The sequence below is a fragment of the Poecilia reticulata genome, linkage group LG1, assembly GCF_000633615.1.
Source record: "Poecilia reticulata strain Guanapo linkage group LG1, Guppy_female_1.0+MT, whole genome shotgun sequence".
NCBI classification, from domain to species: domain Eukaryota; kingdom Metazoa; phylum Chordata; class Actinopteri; order Cyprinodontiformes; family Poeciliidae; genus Poecilia; species Poecilia reticulata.
The window spans coordinates 23471452-23493512 of NC_024331.1; the positions used below are offsets into that span (position 1 = coordinate 23471452).

A 22061-nucleotide genomic window follows, 5' to 3' on the forward strand; every position below is an offset into this window, starting at 1 on the left:
ATATATATATATATGCTTGCTTTTTGTGAAATGACGGAGCACTACATCTTCCTGGCAGAACCCAAAACAAAAAGCCATTCAAGAAAAGCTCATGACACATCACTAGGACTACTCCCAATACACAAAAAGCATTAGCATAGCATTTTTGTGGCTTTAGGGTCTACAGCACTTTGCCCTTTTGCTGGAGATCACAGTTTTATCCATGGTAAAAATCTTTTTTTTTTCTTTTCTTTTTTTTCTGTTTTCATTTTAAGATCTCATAGCAAAACTCAGTTTTAAAAAAGTCCATATTTGTAGAACTATGCCTGTCGCTGCTCTTATCTACCTGGAATGCTGTGAAAAATCGTTCTACTGAAATTTGCCTTAGCTGGCCAGACTAAGACTAAAAGTCAGTAACATACTGTTCATCCTTTGTAAATTGAGCAATTATTGGATTTCTTGTTCTCCACTTTTGGCTTTTCCCCATTGGGATGGACACAACAACGAATCATTTGTTTTCATTTAGTCCTTTCCTCTGCATCCTCTTTCCTGACAACAACTAACTTTATGTTCTCTTTCACCACATCCCTAAATCACCTTTTTCATCTTCCGCTTGGCCTTCTGCCATGTAGTTCCAACTTCAAGATCCTTCTACCAATATGATGATTGTCTCTCCTCTGAACTTCACCAAACTAACTATGACTGGCCTCTGACTTTATTTCCAAAATATCTAACATGAGTTTCCCACTCTTGCTCTCATTCCTTATCCTATCCATCCCAAAAAGAACCTCAACATCTTGAGGTTCTTTTTCACACTTTTCGTTGTGTCTGTGCGCATGTGCATGTGTGTGCATGTGCGTGTGCGTGTGTGTGTGTGTGTGTGTGTGCGTGTGCGTGTGTGTGTGTGTAGTACATATGCTAATGAACTCCAAATGCAGAAATGCAGAGAGGTCAAAATCACACATCTGGATCATCACATGGGGATTTAGGATGAAAGCATTGCAGCACATGTGTGTTTAACCAAAGTGGTGCTAAAGACTTCTTCATACTGAAGTAGAAGTATACCCTGATATCACACACAGACATAAATGATTGAAAAAAAAATAGAACAGGAATATATAGCTATTTCTAAATATATAAATAAAAGAGGAAAATAAAATAACGTCCAATAAAAGAGCTGAGTGAACATCTGTGTGGGATAGCCAGGGGGATTAGGAGGGTTTGGAACATTTTAAGCGCATTAAGGATTAAAAAAAGGTCAGAATGTTTAGCAACATACCGATAAACCTCTTAAGCGAAACCCAATTGGGAGGCTGTACTGTGTTATCCTGTGTTTTGGGGAGGAGAGCAGAGAAGAGGGGGAGGAGAGGAGCAGGGGGTGTTGTAGAGTTGACATTTGTTCCAACAAGGAGGGGAATCACATTGTGGTATTACATGCTAGCTGGCGAACACATATGGATGCAAGCAGCTCTGATTTGACTGCAGATCCTAAATAATGGACTTGATGGTTTATATGATTATGTTGCTCATGATCATTGCTGCATAGACTTGCAATAAGCAGCATTGTTTATAAATGTGTGTGACAGAGTTGGCATATTCGGTTATTCATGATTAGTAGCTTTCTACGGCTTGAGTTGTTTTAATTTTTCTGTTGTTTCTTTTTTTAGTTGCAATGGTTGTTTTTTGTGATGGTAGAATTTGTTTTATCCCGTCCTTTTTTTGGGTGACCTCCTGTTGATTTAGTCTGCTGATCATGCAGCATGACTGGCAGGCGGCTTAGTTATCCCCACCTGTTGGTCAATAGCAGAATCCAACAAGTGAACAAGTAAATTCCTCATCTAAACCTCGCAGATACACAATGGGTTGTTGGGGTAGTTGAACTGTGGGTTGAAAGGTGTAACAGAGTCAATGGAAGACAAAGTTTTGTTAATAGAAGTTGTATTGAGACATTAAAATTACTGTCTGCACTGTTGTGTTTTTGAAGGTCATACATGTAAGGCAAAAACAGTAACTTGAAGAACGTAGGACATGAAACGCCAGGAAAGTCTCAGAAATATGTCCTGAATGCCAGATAAATTGTGAACTTTAAGCTGCACTGATGGATGGAAGGAAGAGAGCAGTGTGAGGCCCAGCAATGTATGTCAGGGCCATGATGAGTGGGGTTATGTTGATGGTGGTGGGGTCGTGGGACTTGCCCCAGAGCCTGTGGAGAAATACTGTAATCACCAACCCATGACAGCAGTCATCGCTTAGCTGCTGCCATGAAGAGTTATTACAGTTGAATTGTAGGCAAATAGCATAAGCTCTTCAAAAAGCTTTTGCTTTGTCTTTTTTTTAATTTCTGGAGCCAGTGTTGGGATATGTTATAGCTTTTTGTCAGCCAATACTTGCACATTTTTTCATAGTTCTGGAAAATGTGGAAATGTGTGAATGAATGACTCCACCTTATCACAAAACAAATTTAAAGGCTTGCACAGATTCTAGTTCAAATAAACTTTTACCTCTCCTATTTTACTTTTCATGTGCTAGATTATCTCTCTGACAATGTTTTCTGTATTTCAATTGCAATAAATAAAATGTATATTCAACCATATATCAATTGCTTATATATGCTTTACATGGAGTGGCTATTTACACAGAAAAAAAAAATCTAATTGTTCCTTCAAATTTAACGTCATAATTAAACTGGAATTAACATAATATTGTCCCAAAAAGAACATTCTGAGAGTAAAACGGTTCAGAAACACACTCGTTTGGCTTTGGCACGCTATTTGGTCGTAGTTGTGGTTGTAACTATTTGTGGCAGAATGGGAAAGTCCAGTTTCTGTGCTGAACTGCCTCTTAATACAAGTAAAATGTCTTGATTTGGCATTTGCTGTTCATTTTCACTCCAAAAATAAACTCAACTCAATTTAGAGTGAATTGGAACAGTGTGTCATCTTTCGAATGAGCTGTTCTTTAATCCTTTACTGAGTGTTTGGAAAGCGTAGTGCAGGACACACACATTAGAATAAACACCTGTATGAACAAGGAAAAGAGCAAAAAATGTTACATTTCTTGTCACATAATGCATTGATTTTAACAAAAGAAGAAGCTTGTTTTTAAATTCAGCTGGGCATTTATTCATTTTCAACCAGTACACTATTTTACTTGACTCACTAACTGTTCACCTTCACAATGTTTTTACAATGTACTGAAAAAGAAAGTGCGCTATAATTTGCCAAATTGTATATTTCACATGCAGGTTACTCGCTAAACACATACATTACAAATTACAGTCTGTCCACGGACTGGCAATAGATACCTAACTTTTTGCTACAGTAGATGAGTTTCTTTTTATTGTATGATGGCAAAACATCATCACAGTAGGAATACTGAAAAGTATCTGAACACTTACAACACATCTTTTCTCCTGTGGAGGATACCGCCAAAGTCCCTGTTGCTGCTTGCATTTTCCAGTTGTTTTCTGGTAGAAAATCTGGGAATGCAAGTCAAATATTTCTTGTTACAATGTCCAATAAACAAAACATTGACTGTGTTTCTGTGACCACTCATAGAAGCTCTTTTGGTAAAACCAGATATTCATTAACCCACCATAATAGTTTTTAAGGATCATAATAAAGCAGTGTTGGATATCACAAAATAAGCACAGCTTGTCTCTTATGTACATGTCTGGGTCATGCTTTGGTTTTATCTGTGTGCATTGTTTTTAATTCACTGATTTGAAGGGCCTGCACAGTTGGCTGAAAGATTTGAGGTTAAAAATGTGTTTGTTGGCGGCAAACGCAGCGGGGCAACTAAGGAAAAGGGGCTGCAGGACTCTGATTGGGGTCGCTGAAGGGAGGGCTTTAGGGGGCTGCGGTGAGAAGATAAGGGGCTGGATGTGCGCTTCAGAGGCTGGGCGGGGGTAAAGATGGGGGGGTTGTGACTGCTTTGGTAGCCTGCAGCTTGCAGAGCAGTGATAACCAGTAACCAAACCGCTTTTACCTCCTCCTCCTTCACCATGTCCTCCTCACTTCACTATGCAGCTATATGATGCACTGCCACACTCAGCAGTGGGACTTGTTTCCAGTGAGTGATGTAGTGATGTGGTGTAAGCACTGTGTGCGTTGGCTGACTTGTTGTTGAACTTCACAATTGTTGAAAGCTCCAGTGTCCAGCGAAGGTTTGCACTCCTCAAATTAGCTAAACTTTGCTAAAGAAATGAAATTGCTGAAATGTTTTTTTTTTTTAAATAAAAGGAAAAACAAAACAAAACAAAAAGCAGGACATGTCACACTGTCTCTATCTGTTGTGTACTGCGAGAAAACATGGTGTGACCTGTGAAGACCGCATGTTGACTATGAAGATAGATATCGCTTTTCCTCTACTACTGACAGCCTCTTATCTAACTTGAGTTTCAGCTTTCACAGTTGAGCATAGTGGTGTTCATTGCAAGTAGCCTGAAGTAAATGGCTAAGTTTAATTTGCCTTACCAATAATGTGAGTTTATGAAAAACTGACTTGTTTTCAGGAAAATATGATGATGACTGAATTTATGTTTTGAAAATAGAATTAACTCTTCGTCGGTCTGAAATCGTATTTTATAAAATTTCTGTTCAATGTAGAATAATCTTTTTTAGGTACGTTAACCTGTCAATTTCTTTTTTTACATTTCAGACTTGATGGGATCAAATTTAGTCCAGAATATTTCAAAAGAGAAATACAGTAGCCCTTCAGTTGAGTGATAATACAAAATGTCCAATCAGAAGCTAAATCTAGCACTGTGGTGGGGATGTTTAGAAAAGTATTGCAGATTTTTTTTTTACAATGCTAACACAGCAAAATTAATATTCCTAGGAACATATCAGTTTGTTTATTTACAAGTTTACATTAAAAAAAGTTTATCATTATCATGACACATGACCATTTTTTATCTCAATCTCAATCTTTTGATGATGATAAAAGTTCCAGTTGGTGATTTTACCACATACCTGAAATGCTGTCACACAGAAAATTTAAAGGTTATGGAGATTTCTTTAATGCTATGTTATACAGCAATCGTTGTCGGCACCTAACATATATATTTTTTTTCATTAAAAATAAAAGTCTCAAACATAGATAAAGTGTTGTAAGCATGTAGCGCAGATCTTCATATCTGGGTTTCATTTCAATAGCTTAAGGTTAACTCGCATCAGGAGCAAGTGGTACCTATGTCCCACATTGGACACATGGCGCTCAATTGCACTGAGACAAAATAAATTACTGGACTTGAACTCTGTTTTATCAACACTTCTCAGTGAAAAAAGGATAGTTGGGCATTGTGCCTTGAAGCATTGCCAGACAACCAGATGCCGTTGATGGATTTAATAGAAATTGCTGATTGTGAGCATATGTAGTCGTTTGAGTATTTAGATCACCTGTCGACCTGTCCACAGGTGAGAGAGTTTGTCATATCTCGCCTGCTGGCATCTAGGGAAGGCTTCATTCACCTTCAACCCTGGACAAGGCAGAACGAGGATGGATAGATTTTACATCCGAGATTTTATTAAATGTTTACAGTGAAAGTTGCCTGATTTAAGAACAATAATAACACAGAGCAGGGACTCTGTAGCCTATCTAAAAAGCACCATAGTAAGCAGCAATGTAATTTTTCTACAGTCATAATTCAGAAAACTTCTTCAAAATGTTTAACAATAATGTAGGAATTTCATAAAATCTCATTGTGTCTGAAAAAAATGTTAACACAATTCCTTACTAACAAAATTGTTTTCAAAGCATTAGCTCAGCCATGTTGTGAAAACTGTATTCTAGCATTTTTGCTACTAACTCTGCACACACTCTATGGAAAGCTGGATATTACCAATGCATTTGTGGTGTGAGACAGAGAGTTTATAGTATTATAGAGTCCTTGTGTGAAATACTACATGACGGTAAAAAGTCCACTGAAGTCAGGTTGTTTTCTCAACAGCTTTCATTGGCCATGGTATATGTTTACTCTAAGAGCCTACCTCGGTGTTTGTCCACGTATGCGTGTGTGTTTAAATGTGTCTGGGTGCGTGCGCGGCGGGGGCACAGCCACGTATGTTTGGAGCGAGTGCTGTCAGTTAGCTGGAATGCTGCACTGCCGCCAATACTAAGATGGCTGCCAAGCTCTAAGATGGCTGCCAGGATTACACCCAGCCTGTGAGAGACACACAGAGGAGCGAGAGTTTCGGCAATAGAAGCTCTCTTTCATTTGCTCTTTCTTTCCTTCATTCTTCCTCTTGTCTGTCTCAGTCTAGCCCTCTTTTTCTCCCTCTCTTTCTCTCTCTGAGGATAAGCAGTGTGTCGTAGGCAGCGAGACAGGTTTGTTATTGTTTCTGCTCAGTAATCTGTGGCTTAGTGTGGCTGCAAGGCAAGTGCTGCTGGCAGGAATCTCTGTGCTCTGTTATCACCTACAGCCTACAGATAAACACCTCCTTTAGCTTGCTTGCTAGCAGGAGCCTAGCAAGGCCTGAATGGACAGCCATTACCTTTACCCATACCTCACTAGCACAGGACATGGAGAGCAGTCTTATTGACTTAATATTCTCTATAGGAACATATGTGCAACAGTACAGTTTGTTTTTTATGTCTACAAATATTGGTATAGAGGCTTATTTTTTGCAATACTTTTTTGTGATACTTTCTTTGACGTCCTTTTTCAACATGTCACTCCTCATATCATAAGTCTAGACTTATTGTTTAATATTATTAACATGTGTTCCCATGGTGGTCTTACATCGTTCAGCCTTTTCCTGTAGCTATCTCAGTGTGTAAGCATGTGTATGTGCGATCATACAAGGATTACAACATGTATTAAAGTATGAAGCAGAAACTAAAGGAGAAACAGATTGAGAGAGAGAGGCCAGGCATTTGTGCACATGTTCACATATGTGTGTGTAAGGTGCTCTGTTTATGTAGACCAAATCCCTACAAGCAAGAAGGTATTAAATAGGATTAGGGTGAGTGATACGATTACGTGGTTAGATACTAAATGCCGTGGCAGCACACTGTAAATCATTGCACCTTGATTGTGTAAAGACAGGACCAGCAGGAGAGAACATTCTTAGACACAAGAAAATCACACACACACATAAGAAGGATGTGTGAATTCACAGATATAAATTTACAAGATGTATAACATACTCTAGCGCATACTGCGGGTTTTTTATATTTTCTCTCACACCTCAAATTTCAAAAAGCTGGAATCAGAAAAGCACTGAATGTTTCTTTAAGTACGTAAACTTCATGATGAACCTTTGTCTTTTCTCTTTCTGTGCTTGTTGCCATGTAGAATCTGGACAATCAGACAGCTCCAGCCAACAGGGAGACACAGACATCAAACCACCACCCAATGGTAGGTCCCCGCCTGTGCATTTCCATATCTAAACTGGCATAATACAATTGGTTTTATCATGCCTGTTTGCTTCAATGTTGTCCAGCTGTGGATTTTGGTAACAAACAAGCATTCATAGATGTTGATCAACTGGGATTTTGCAATAGTAGCCTCCTCAAAGAAAATTACTTCAAGATCACACATTTGCATATTGCTTTTATGTCCTTTCTGTACAGGACACCTGAGTTTCCAGGACTGCTTCGTCACCTCAGGAGTGTGGAATGTGGCAGAGCTAGTCAGAGTGTCACAGAGTGAGTTATTTATGTCTTAAAGGCAACAAAGAAGAATTATGATTTTAACAAAGTATGACTTCCCTCTAGTATGTTTTGTAGTTTCCAGGAACTGTACCAGGATAAAGTTTTTCTATGGAAAAAAAATTGTATAATCAATAATGTTCTCTTTGATGCTGTTTTCTTATTTGCTAGATTAACATCTTGAAAAACAAATTACCTTTATTCATATTTTGCATATTCCTATTTTCTTCCCATTTCTGTTCTCTTCTTCCTTCTCTTTTGCTCCTCCTCAGCTCCTGTAGCCACGGCGTCAGGGCCCAACTTCTCACTGGCTGAGCTGGACAGCAGCCCCAGCTACTACAACATTAACCAGGTGGCTCTGGGTCGGCGCTCACTCACCTCCCCTCCTTCCACCAGGTAAACACACATCACTTTACACGCACACACGCATACACACCCACGCGCACACAAACACACACAATGGAAGTATTGGGTGTTAAGTGGTGTATGTTGCTCAGTCCAGAGTAAACCCATGTTAAGTTGTGTTAAGGTTTAAAAGAATTGGAATTTCAAAATTATATTCCCCATCATAACATTCCTACATTTTAAGTCATTTTAATAAGATTCCAGAGAATAAGTTTTCTCTCTGGCTGTGTGCGGTGCAGCTCCTCCTGTGCCTATTGTTCCACACTGCACCACACTTACATTAAATTCATGACATATATATTCTGTTTTAAAATATGTATAAATACATTTTATAAATAACAGCTGCAGAAAACAAGCCTTTTATGTTTTAGCATCAAGAGGTTTAAATATACTTTTAGATTTAAAACAAAAATAGTTTGATAAGGTTATACATTTTAAAATCTTATACTGTGAAAAACTGGAATTGTGGTATCTTTTTCTCAGGGTTATCATACAGTGAAAATCTCATGCTGCTGCTGAGCAGTTAAAACATGTCACTGTAGAAGATAAAAGCTTTGGAGGAATGCTTATTAGATTAAAGAACCATTCTAGTTGCCTACAGATTTGCTTCTGATCATTAAAAATATTTACCAAAAGATTCCCTCTGGCAAATGATTAATAATCAGTATAATCACCATTCTCTGATAACATAGTTTTCTGACATTTCAAATAAACAATTAAATCGCAGTTTCTCTGTTTTCAATTGTACCGCCTCCACACAGCAGTTATCACAGTCAAAATTTAATGTTTTTTTTTGTTTTTGTTTGTTTGTTTGCTTGTCTTTTTTTTATTTTGGCAGAAAATAATGGTAGAATCTGTACAAAATGTTTTTGGTAAAACAATCACATAATTTTTTAACTACTCCATAAATGTTCCTCTTTCAAAAGAAAACTAATTCAAATGTGTTTTGAAACACTGCCAGCTATTCATCTGAGTTTATGCCTTTCAGGCAGTATCTTCTTACTGTGAAGATTTTCTAATGCAAAAGACAATTTGCTGTCAATAAAGAGTTGGTTTGGTAGCTCAGCTTGCAATGAATCCAAAGCTCCTCTAAATTTCAATACATGTCTGTGTGTGTTTGTCTGTTATCGACTTTCCTCTTTATGAATGTGATTGCTCTTCTGCTTTATTCTTCTTTTGTGTCTTTCTCTTTCTTGTCTCCTTACTTCTGTCATCTGCTGTCACTTTAGGTCTGAGGTGGAGTTGTACGCAAATCTTCCACGGAGGTAGTTATAAAAACCTAAAAGATCAAAAAATGTTGAGACGTAAAAAGGCACTTTCCTCTTTTTTTCTACCCTTTTTCCTACACATTTACTGCTGTGTTTCTTTTCTGTTTTGTCTGATCTGCTTTAAAAAAGATTGGGTCCTCAAATGAACTGAAATTGAAATTTGTCTATGTGACCGCTTCATAACTCATAAAGTTGCTAAGTATTATATTTATGTTTTGACCTGTGTGATAGCTATAGAAAAAACACACACCTTTTCTCTTCTTTTTTTTGTTTTTCCATCTTTCTTTCTCCCTGAAAATGTCTTCCCATTTTCTTCAGCTCCACCAAGAGGAAGTCCTTAGATGACAGTGAGTTGGAGAGCCCAACGGATGATGTTTTTTATCCTGGACGTTCACCTGCTGCCAGCTCTTCCCAGTCCAGTGCGTGGCCTAATGACATGGATGCAGGTATCCACTCCATCCCACCCTGCTCCTGTCACCCACTACCTGAGCATGAAGAAACCTTTGCACTCTCTTGTCTGACTGCCACCAAACCACAAAAGCCCAAGAATGATAATCCACACGTCCTAAATCAATCGGCCTGTTTCACGCTGGTGATTCACTTAGTCCTCCTGAGCACCCTCGAAAACCTCCCAGTCACTCATTTAATTCATAGAAAAAGAAACACTCCTATGTAATTGGTCAATAATTTGTCATAATTGGTGAACACTGGTATTGATCTAGAACCAAGACAGGGCTGCAGTACTACGCTAGCTAATTCTAGATTCTGATTGGGTAATGTTGTTAAGCTCCAACATTTTGTAGTATCCTACGTCATACTGTAACAGAAATATTTTTAAATAGAAATCCTTTGAAATAGGAAGTTTGATTTGTAGATTAGACAGCGGCTCTGGTCTTATGCAATAGGCTGCTATTTTAATCTGCAATGATTTTGAAAATCGCCACACCTATAGGCTGTAGACCCACTACCCTGTTCTCACCCCTCTCCCATTCTACAGGCAATAACTCTGACAACCTACGACTCCACGTCTAGTTCTCTTCCAGGAGAATGCACATTTCTTCACCTCAAAGCCATAATCATGCATAAAGTTGACCTTAATGTTGTGCATATGATCATTAATTCACTACCATGATCATACACAAATTCTCTTTTTCCCCTGCCCTCCTTTCTTCTCTCTCTTTCTCTTGTCTTCTGTCTCTCTCACTCTTCTATCTCATTGTTAACAATACCCTTCTTCACTTTCAGTGCAGCACCATTTGGCGAGTGTGCAGGAGAGGAAGATAAAACATGAAAACGATGGCGTGCAGTTTCCTTACCATGGTTAGAACAACATTGATTACACTCATATCTATTTACTATCAGACTTTATGAAGCACAGTCATTCCTTTGTAAATGTGTATGTGTGTACGTGTTTCTATATATTTACAATACATGCAGTAGGCAATATTTGTATTTCAGGTAAACGTATTGTATGTCTGTTTGTGTTTGCTTAATTACATTAAGGAAAGTGATGGCAAGCCAAATAGACATGCAATACAATGTTTTCATTTCTGATTATTTCTCAAAGAGGTACCTTGCTGAATTAATTTACCTCAAAACATTTTAATCATTTTTCACATTACAAGCATTTTGTATTTTGATGTCATGCGAGCAGAAAAAGGATACATAATTTCAAAATCAAGGCAAGGACAGCGCCATTGTTGAAATATAGCTTGAAGAGGTCTTGTTTGCAGTTTGCCACGTGTGGACACACCAATCAAGTGGAAGAATCTGCTCTGGTCAGACAAGAGCACAGCTGGAATTTTTGGCCTACATGCAAAACAATATTTGTGAGAGAATTAACACTGCCCATTACTGTGAGCACGGTTAAACATGGTGCCAATAATGCCTTTCTTCAGCATCACAACGAGCTTAAATGCATAGATACTACAACAATTGAATGATTTTAGACTAAACCACAGTTATGAGTTACAATGGACCAGTCAAAGTCCACTGAAAAATCAAAGACACGTTTTTCAGATTTTTTAATTTTGAACATCATTCATAGTTTTTCTTCCACCTCCCGATTATACACTCCTTTGTGTTGGGCTAACACATACAATCCCAATAAAATACATTGAAGTTTGTGTGCGTAATGCGACAAGCATGTAGATGATTAGGGCTGAGGCCCTTAAAGCACAAGAGCAGTATTCTGAACAATGCACCATTTACAAGCTTCATTGGTGTGATTCATGAGCCTTCAAGCAGTGGCTTTATCTCTCATAACTGTCAGTTCTTCTTGTGAAACTTTTTGAGGTCGTCTTGCTCATACTGTCGTGACACATTCACTGACAGTAAAATATTTACTTGTACTTGTTTTGTCTCTCACTTGTGCACACATGCAGAGAGGCTTAGTCATATCCATACTACGCTCACACGCCCACACACACACACGCCCACACACACACACACACACACACACACACACACACACACACACTTGCAGTGACGGTCTGCACATATGTAAAGTCCTCCCAACACACTGCAACTCACATTACTACCACATTGCAACACACTTGCTTGCCGTCTTCCCCGCCCCTGCAGGTGTTCAGGTGGCTGCTCCGCCTCTATCCCTCTGTGCTGCTCTCCCCTCCATCGCCTCAAATCCATTTCTTAAGATGTTCCTGAGAATCTGAGGTGTAAAATCCATCCTCCAGCTTCTTAGCTCCTATTTTGGCTCCTCTTCCCTGCCTCCCTTTCGTCTAATTGAAAAAGGTGTACAGTGGGAAGGGCCCCGCAGAGAGAGAAAACATGTCAGAGGAGGAGAGGCTGGAGAGAGAACCCAAAAATTAGGCAAGCAAATGGGGAAAGTGGGAAGTGCAAGAGGGAATAGCAGGGATAGCTGGCAGAGAAGATGACTTTGGTGTTTTTAACTGGTGAAAGCTGATGAGGAAGAAGGGTTAATTAGAGTGTGAAGCAGAGGAGCCAAGAGTCTTGGATAGGTTTTGCCACTGTCTACTCTCACTAGAGCCTCGGCGGCTGCTCCTCAGCTTCTGTTCCACTTAGCTGTAAATGTAATTAAGAGGCTGTTCATCGGACCCACAACGGAGGTTCCTGCACAGCCCTTCACCTTTCATCATTTTCTCTCGCTTTACATCACCTGGTTTCTTTGAAAAGATACCAGCACAATTAAAAGCCGTGTACCTCCTGATGAATTTAAAAAAAAAAAATCAAATTAAATATCTTTATAATCCGAAGACGGTAATTAATTAATTAATATGCAAAATTCAAGTGAAAATGTGTTAAGCCGAAAGCTTCGGGAATTACCAAGTTAAACCTAGAAACAAAACAATGGATTATTGTAAAGGGAGAGCAAAAAATAAAACCACAGAGCGGATGTGGGATTAAAAGTGTGGTGTGCGTTTGATTTTTCTAAACAATCCCACCTGTCATTGACAATTTTCACATGGGGATTCCTGTACAGGTGGGAGGTATATAAACAAACAAGCTCACTGGCACACTCTAGCACAAACAAACAAATTAAAGGACCCTGCAGGTGCGCCGTAATGCCTCTGCGTGCCACCAATCACTCACCCTGATTTCCTTGAAAACCCCTTGCGTCCGCACGTCCACACACACTGTTCCTCAAGATGCATTACCACAAATAAGTCGCACAACAGTTTGATTCAGAAATGGATTTCTGCACATACACAGCCCAGTCCAGTCCAGCACACACACACACACACACACACACACACACACACACACACACACACACACACACACACACACACACTCACTCTCTCACACACACGCGCACACACAAGAAGACACAGCTGAAGCACAGTCCCAGATGGTGTTTCCGTGTGTTTGTAGCCTTGGGATCCATGAGGATGCTAGAGACAGCTGCTCTACAGGGGCGAAGAGGGGTGGGGGGAGGTTACAGGAGACTATCGAAGCAACCACAATTTCAGATTAATTCCAAATTATTTTGAAATTTTCCTGAGACACCGGAGACTCGTGACAGTGATGGCCTTCCTTTAAGGTAAATGCTGCATACTCGCAGAAGCACACAGCTGGACTTCCAGTAATGCGCATATGTGCTTTAAATCACTGGAGAGAGAATTCCCCAACTTTCCTGCAGTAATAATTATGCCCTGTCTTTTAAAACCATGTGTGTGTCTGTGGCTGTGTGTTCTTCAGAGGCGCATCTGGTGGTAGGCCTGTTAGTGCAAAGAGACAGAAGGGTCATCATGGGAACGCTTGATTAGTTGCCAGTGAAACATTAAGGAGTGCCAGAAGAGGAAACAGTGCAAATTTGGCACACAAACATAATTCCAGATCAGACCACTGCACCGTCTGTGAAGAAATATTGTCTGCAACACATTCACTGATACTATCAGAAGTTCCCCTACACAAATGTCAAACACTTTCCGTTTTCGGCTCCCTTTGCGCCCTCTTTCCCAAATACACTGATTTGTGAAATTATTCATACATGTTGTCACTTAACCACAAACATCACTGCATTTTTGGGGGATTTTTTCTGAGGAACCAATACACAATATGATGCAATTGACTTCAAAATACAAATCATAGAAATCTGGTGGGTCTTTCTAGTAAGGCCCCTATACTCTGATAAGGCTAATTAGAATCCAAAGCAATCAAATAGCCTGCATTTGGCCTGCCTTTGCATAGCAATTTACCCTATATTCAGTCATTCACACTCAGTCTTTGATGGTGGCAAGCTACAATGTAGCCACAGCTACCCTGTGACCGACTGACAGAAGCTAGGTTGCCGTACAGTAGGTGCCACAACGACAGACACAGGTAGCGAGGTTTTGAACCAGCAACCAGAAAAATAATCCCTACCTCCTGAGCTACTGTCGTCCTGTTAATCAGCTGCTTTCAGATCCCTGTGGTATCAATAAAGTATTTTTTTATTTTAATTTGAATGCATGGAGTGTGCCTTTCTGTAAGTTAATCTTTACGTTCAATTCAGATGTTCTGTGAAGGCCTCAGAGGTTTCTAAAGACAACTTGAGTGAACTAATAGCATCTTGAAGTCCAAGACTCACATTAAACGGGTCTTGGAGAAAGCTGTAGAGGAGTTTAAGCCAGGGTTAGATTTTAAAACCAAGCTTTGCACTTAACACAATTTTAACACAGCTCTTAAAAACCATTCTGAACATGGAAAGAGTATACCACAACGGCAACGCTACCAAGGCATGGCCGTCCACCTAAACTGAAGAAGGTGGACTGGAAAGGTAAACCCAAAGTGAAATTTATAATGTACTTGCTAAAAGGATTTGTGTGGAGGAAAACTAAACTTTACATTACCCTAAACAGACTGCTATGGAACGTGGTGTGAGCAGTATGATGTTGTGGCAGTGCTGCACACAGATCTATTAATTTAGATTTTTGTTAACAATGTTGAAGACCTTATAATATTTTCCTTCCACATAAATTATGCAGTACTTTCTGTTAACGTAAGGCTCATATGAATATTATTTCAAAATATTTTTGAAAGGTACTGTATTTGTTGAATTCACATAGAAAAACGGCCATCTCTACTCAGCCAAAACCACTACAGTTTATTCCTTAAGTTTTTCTTTCCCCAGTTTATGTGTCGGTTTTTCCCAGCTATGTTCTCCGGTGTCTTTCCGTCTCTCAGTCTCTGCAGACTGCTCTTATTTCCACCTTTCTCCCTCAAGTGTGACAGTGTCATAGCAATCATTGCTAACTGCTGGTGTCAGAAGTGGGATTGGGGTTGTTTTCATGCTTGGAATCTCTTTGACAGTACAATACGCCCCCAGACTTGTGCTAATGTGGGGTGAGGAGGGATGTGGGGGGAATAAATATCTGCTAAAGACATAAATGGTTCACACGAATTCACTCCCACCTGCTTGAGACTTAACTCTTTCACACAGGGAGGGAAGGTTTTACACGCCTCCACACTCCAATAGACTTTCACACGTCTCCAGCTGGAGAACTGAGGAGAAATCATATTTAATGCCTTGTATGACGCGGAGGGGCCACAGAAATAGACTACAAAAGAAAAGTCCAAAAAAGTTTAGGAAGAAATCTGTATCACACCGCACACTTATTTGGAAGATTAGAACAAAACTTAACAGGGGAAGAAATATGTCTTTTGTTGCATCAGTCAAACATAGCAGTCTTTTCAGTGTGTGTGAGTGCATGCGCGCAAGAGATAATAACCATATTTAACATCTTATGACATTCCAATTTCATACATGTTGTCAGAGCAATGCATAGAAGAAAAAAAAGACACTGCTGCATTTTTCACAGGTTCTGCTTTGCTCTTTTGCTCCTTCACATATTTTCATGTCTCTCACATTCTTCTCGCCTCTCTCCCTCTGTCTCCTCTCTCTGTCCGTCTGCTTGTCTTTCACACTCACCAGCTGCTGTGTCCATACTGTACAGTGCGTGCTATTTCTGAATGAAGCTGTCTCATAGTGCAGCCAGTCTGTGCGTGCGGCTGAAGCCAGACCACTACTAGTTCAACGTGGCTGCATTGTAACTACGCTCATAGACAGAGAAACCCTAATATTGGCACCTGGAAGAGAGAGAGAAACATTAGATCTGAAAAGCATATTGTGGGAGACTTGAGATTATATAAGAAACAGATGTTCCTTTGCATTGAAATTAAGACCAGATTCAGTTTTGATAGAATCATGATTTTTTTTCCTGTAAAGATATATTTTGGGCTTATTGCTAAAATATTTCCTTGCCCCATTTATAAGACTATACCAAATCCTTTGTTCTCTCTCATTTGTACAACAATGGCTCCAATATTAGCTCTCAGGGATTGGGTATTTTATTTTTTTTACATTGTCTGGTCACTTGTAGTCTTGACTGGCATAAATGAATAGGTTGGGCTCTTTATAGTGAGGTTCTGTGATATCAGTAAGAGTTTTCTTATCTGTATTTAAAAAGATGCTGTCCTACGGTTAGTTTTTTAAAAGGTTATGAAAACAACAGAGACGGCGGAAAGCTAACTGCTGGCCAGACGGCAACTCTTGTTTTAGCTGAATTTAGCTACTCAAAAAGACTCAAACTGAAAATCTTTCATCTTTGCTATGTTACACTAAGTATTAAACTTGTTTTATTGCAAGAGATCATTGCAACAAGCGTGTTACTGCTTTCTCAGTTCAGCAACTTCCACATTAATATTCTAATATGTTGGCAGAACCTGCTAACTATTAATGTGCCAGTTCAGCTTCAAGCAGGCCGTACCAAGTCTGCCGACAATGCAGTGAACCTTTGGATTTGGTGACATGCTGTCACTTGTAAAGCAATGTGGACAACACAAAAATAACTTAACTTAAAAACACATAGCTACAAACCTATTGTTGTCTTGTGAATATGTAGTTGTTTATTATTTACTAATATAGTGGGTAATAAAATTGTTATAAACTGTTAAAATTAGCTAAAACAGGATCACCCATCCGACTTGCCGTTAGCTTTCCTCTTCTCCAAAGAGAATCCACGGATTTATTTTTTATTTCACTTCAGTTTTCTACAAACTCACAGTGATATAACTTTTTAGGTCAGGTAGGGACACTATTACTGATAACTTCAGAGCTTCACTTGAAAACACCCTGACTATACCCTTGATTATACTGACCAGAGGAAAATCATTCAAAATCATACTTGTTCAAGCCCCCCTCTATGAAATTCAGATAAATTTTTTTAAGTGTAGCTAACAAAAAGAGCAACATTTTCTTGATTAAAACAACCTCTCTTTTTTTCTCCCTTTTACCCCCAATTTTATTTTTGATCCCATTTTTTTTTTCCGTCAGGACTGTCCTCGCCTGGTTCACTTAAGAAGCCGGGGAAGTTTGATTTCAACGCCCTGACTTCCCAGACGAGGTCCCCCCGCATGGCGTTCACACACCACCCGCTGCCTGTGCTGGCAGGAGTGAGACCAGGTGAGAGCCCTGCCATGAAACCAACAACCCCCTTAAAATCTGAAAAAGAGAGAGAAGGAAAGGGAGTTTTAAACTTGATTCCAGATTACCACATTTACATTCTGCAACTCAAACAAAATGAAGTCCTCAATCGCGTCTGAAAATTTTAATCCTGAGCTTATGGTTGGTGAATTAACAAAAAACAAAAACCTTCCAGTTCCTCAATTGCAAACTGTAGAGAAGCAACATGCCTGTGGAGTTTCACATATTCAGTGTTGCTGCAATCATAATGGTTGGCATAAATTCCTCTTTCTCTCTCTCTCTTTCAGGCTTTCTCCATCCATCCATTATTACCACCATCTTTGTGCTTGTGTTTTTAATATTATCATTGCATGGTACTAGTGCTGCACCCATGCCTTCGTGAATGATTTGCTTCTCATCTTACTGCTCCATGGATTTGTTTTAATATCTGTCAAGGTCGGATTATGCATTTAAACCGACAAAGCTTTTCGCTCTGAAGGAATGACTTTGAATGGATGTAAACACTTCACCATATGGAGCTGTACGGCATTTAAGTGGAAACAGGAACTTTCTTTGTTTCAAATGTGAGACAACAAGGCTGAATAACAAGGTCAAGCTTTTACACAGTGTACATTAAACCCAGTGAATTCCTATTTTCTGCTTTTTTACATATACTTACCCAGTTCTAATGTAGGTTTACGTTTTTCAACCTTTTCCTGATGCAGCAGACATGGTAGGTTTTTGGGATTAAACATTTTAAGTTATTTTCAGCAATATAAAATCTGGAGAAGATGGAATTTCTTTAATTCAAGGACTTTCTTTCTATTTTTACAGCATTTCGGGGTTCTAGACAACATGAGCTTCATTTTTTTTTTTTTTTATTAAGCCTGACAATTCTAGGTGGTATTGATAGCCTAGTTTTTTAAGCATTGCCATTATACATGTTCCTCTCAAAAATCCAGGCTGGTATTACAAACCAGCCAATCCAGGAGTCCAGTTCATTTTTCTCAGTGAAGATAGGTTGTACCCTGAAGAGCTGAGATAAGTAAGACTGTGGATGTTGGCTTCTGTGTTTGTACCAAGCTTCCACTGTGTGTATTAATTCAGATGAAGTTATATTAGGTGTTTGAACTATTGAATTAAGCAGTGTAGAATTTTGAAACTTGTGTAGGAGACCCAGATTAAAAATGGGCATGCTTGCCATCAATAACTGTAAACATTTCTATATGTAATCTCGAGAAACTTGAAAAGTAGCATAACCAGCACATGCCCATCTCTCTGTTGTAACTTAAATGAACAGCCACCATGCCTCAGTTTCTATTATCTATTAAATCTATTAAAATTATTGACTCAATTTTAATACACTGAAAGCAATGTTAGGTCTACTTCTACGCACATGCCAAAAAATATTGTTGTTAATGATACCAGTAGCACTTACAATTATTGGTTTCACTAATCGGAACAAGTTGAGATTTTTTACATTTCAAACTAACATCAGTCACTAGCCAGTTTCTCAGTGTATCTGTAGTTAGACTACACAGTATGTGAGCTACACCAGGTCCATTGTGCAGTGGAAGACATTTTCTAGAGTTACCAAAATATTACTTCAGTATTTAGGGTAAGTTGTCCTCTTCTCGCTTCCCGGCCTGAAAGGGTAACAAACATAGTATCTCTAACAGAATTCCCTCTAGCATCTCCAGTTTGCCAAAATGTCCCTGTGGAATGGTCTCACTTTTCAAAGAAATAAATATGTCCTCTTCTCTCAGTGCCTGTCCCCCATTCTATTTGTCTCTGAGGGGTAGGTTGGTCTGCAGCCAAGCCAGAGCTGCCATGTAAAGGTCACTTATACGCATTGGCCACCATGTTAAACCGTATTGAATTTTGCTTGTGGAGCTCCCTACAGTATATTTAGAAAATGCATTCTTGTCAGGATATGCACAATTAAGACATGCTGTTTATCTGTACAGTGCAGTCTCATGTCCCCTCAAGAATCCAAAACACTAGGTTGAATGTTGAGTTGAGATGTGTGTAAAGTGTTGGGGGAATATCTCTGCTTCCTTTGTTACTCAGCTAACCTCATACACTCTTCAAAACTGTAAGAGAACTGCTTGCCAGGAGCTTTTTATGAAATGGATAGGCTGCAATGACACAGTATTCACAGATTGTGCCTTAGTGCATTTACGCACCTACGCATCGATACACACTTACATGTTTGTGTGAATTTACACTTTTATGGATGACTTTCTGTGTAAAAATGGCTGTCATCCAAATGGAATGTCCCCCGAAGGCCATGGTGCCACAAACATACTGGAGGATGATGGCAGGGAGGAATGAAGAGAGATGGGGGTAGGCAGGGCAGAAAGTGAAAAGGTTTAACTAGGCTTCACGGCATGCTCTGGAAGTGTTGAAGCTGTTAGTCATTCCTGTGGAGGTCTTGTAAGAGTGGCTGTACTGGGGTTCGGACTGGATAGTTTACACCTGGATTTTGGCTTCAGACTGGCATAGGGAGTTGCCAAATCGACTGATGCCTCATTAAACCAGCTTAGAAAGTCAGCCATCATGGCCGCAGTTACATTCACATACGCTAATAAGCATATAAAAATAAATAAACACATGAAAACCAGAGCAACAAAAATAAAAGAATCATGAATGTAATCCAGGCCACAGGATTACTTGTGGGAAAAAATATCAACAATACAAACAAAAAGGGTTAACAAGTTTACTTGGAATATTTCACATTAAGTTCACCACGTTTTCCCCAGCCTAGCTCCTTGTGTCTCCAGTTAGCTGAGCCATTTGTCAAAACCATAGAATCACAGCGGAGAGAGTGCAATCTAGTTTTTTGTTTGATTTGTACCTGTGTGTGTTTGTGTGTGTGCGTGTGTTTGCGGTTGGCTGACTCGCTGACTAATGTCTCTGGGAGGTGTTTTGTGGTTGGTTGGGGGCAGAGGAGAAATTCTCTCCCAAGCTTCAACCTACTGGGCAGAACCACACAAGGATGTGCTCCTGATGGATTGCACATCACTGACAAGCAATAAAACAAAAGTGGAAAAACCCAGTGAGTTTGAAGCTCCAGTAAACCCTTGTGGTTACTTTGTGTGGGCAATAGAGAGGGAGCGAGAGAGAGAGAGAGAAGGGGAAATGAAGATAGATTAGAAGATAATTTAGCAGACACTGTGGATTGTAAAGATAAGATAGCTTTATCGGAGTTCCACAGAAACCTCTTGAGTTAAGCAGGCACCTTGATGCAGTTAAAACTAGACATGCACCAAGACATAGGCAGGTGGTTGGAATCCGTCCACAGCTTGATAAGCTTTGACTGGTGACTTTTTTTTCAATCAGTGAATGCGCTGTACACTGTCAGGCCACACTGGTAGTTCTCTTTTGTGTTGATGTAGCTTTGAGTGAAAAAAAGGTAGTTATCAAATTTAAGCTACCATATTTTTAACAAGATGTTGCAATGTTTCTGCATTTCATTTAGGCTGTGATATAGTGAAAGAGAGCAAGACTTCAAATGGGAGGACAAAGACACTATACGAAGTTGATTTGCTTTATCCTTTTGAGCTATAAAAATATGTTTCAAGAAAATGCTGGATTTGGAAATGTTTGCAGCATTTGGGAAAACTCAGAGTTAAGGTCTACCTTCTCAAGGGAATGCACATTGAGTCAAGCTAAAGACACTAAATGCTTATATAAGATGCTAAAGACCTTTTAAATTGTGAACCCTATAATCATTTTCCTGTTATAGACGACTAATAAAACCCTGTTAGAAAGTGACTGCTCTTTAACCCATGGCGTGACCTCATCGTCGCTCCTAAGAAAAACAATTATTAACCACCAATAAGGTTGGAAAAATATTTTGAATGCTCTTCTTATTTTAGTTCTTCAAAAGAAATGGACATTTGTTAAAATTGCTAGGTTAAATATGTACAAAAATAAGAAATCGTCCCCACATTTTAGACCAGTGCATCTCTATTTAGGATATATGTCTCCTAAATATTGACACACTGGCAATACTGCATGCTAATGTAAATAGCTGAATTGTTAGTATCTTATCTTTGTTTTGTTACTGATGATAAAAACCTGATTTGGTATCCTCTCCTTACTTTTCTCTTCCTCCTCTTTTCTCTGTTTTGCTTTATATGGCTTTTTTTTCTTAGGGAGCCCTCGTGCCTCAGCTTCAGCCCTGCATTTCCCTTCCTCCTCTATCATCCAGCAGTCCAGCCCATACTTCACCCATCCTACCATACGCTACCATCACCAGGACCCACTTAAGGATTTTGTGCAGTTTGTGTGCACAGATGGCACAGGACAGCCCAGTGCACAGGTAGGTGATTTTTTTTTAACTCTAATCCATAAAGAATGGAGGGCCGACTGTGAAATGCTGTGCTATGTAACATCGTAGTTTGTGACGCAAACTCATGCAAAGGAAACTGATTTAAATCACAAATTACTGAATTAAAGGAACATTTTGAGCAGTGTAGTAACACAAACAAATAGGAGAAAGATCCTAATCACCTTTGACTCTAAGATTCGGTACATTCTACATCGTCTGCAGTTGGTCTGAAAGAGATCTTGTTTATCAGATGTGCAAATAGAGGTTTTGGCCAGAACTGGCAACTGGCATTTGGTCAGCTGTAGAGCAGCAGGGCTTCAAACTCGGGGCAAGCCAGCTGAGGATTTGTAGCATTAAGATTTGTACTGTTTGTAGAAGTAATTATCCATGGAATGAACCCAAATGTGACCTTTAAGTATAGAGGTGCACTCCAGGAAAAAATATTTCTGATCATATGACATTTTTTTTTTTTTTTTTACAATTTTACTGTTTC

The 22061-nt window shown here is 39.3% G+C and overlaps 1 protein-coding gene across 12 annotated transcripts in view; it reads left to right on the forward strand.

The window, feature by feature from the left end:
• The window catches only part of nfixa (nuclear factor I/Xa), a 140845-nt gene that overhangs the window by 105000 nt on the left and 13784 nt on the right, over positions 1-22061 (forward strand). For 6 of the 12 annotated variants that reach the window (XM_017304744.1, XM_008415538.2, XM_008415526.2 and 3 more), the window contains 8 exons: positions 7277-7339; positions 7555-7629; positions 7905-8028; positions 9267-9302; positions 9624-9751; positions 10551-10625; positions 17104-17232; positions 21393-21559. In XM_017304744.1, coding sequence (XP_017160233.1) covers positions 7277-7339; positions 7555-7629; positions 7905-8028; positions 9267-9302; positions 9624-9751; positions 10551-10625; positions 17104-17232; positions 21393-21559 — 797 coding nt within the window. The remainder of the gene's footprint in view (positions 1-7276; positions 7340-7554; positions 7630-7904; positions 8029-9266; positions 9303-9623; positions 9752-10550; positions 10626-17103; positions 17233-21392; positions 21560-22061) is intronic. The other 6 variants (XM_017304753.1, XM_017304768.1, XM_017304757.1 and 3 more) reach the window with 5 other exon arrangements.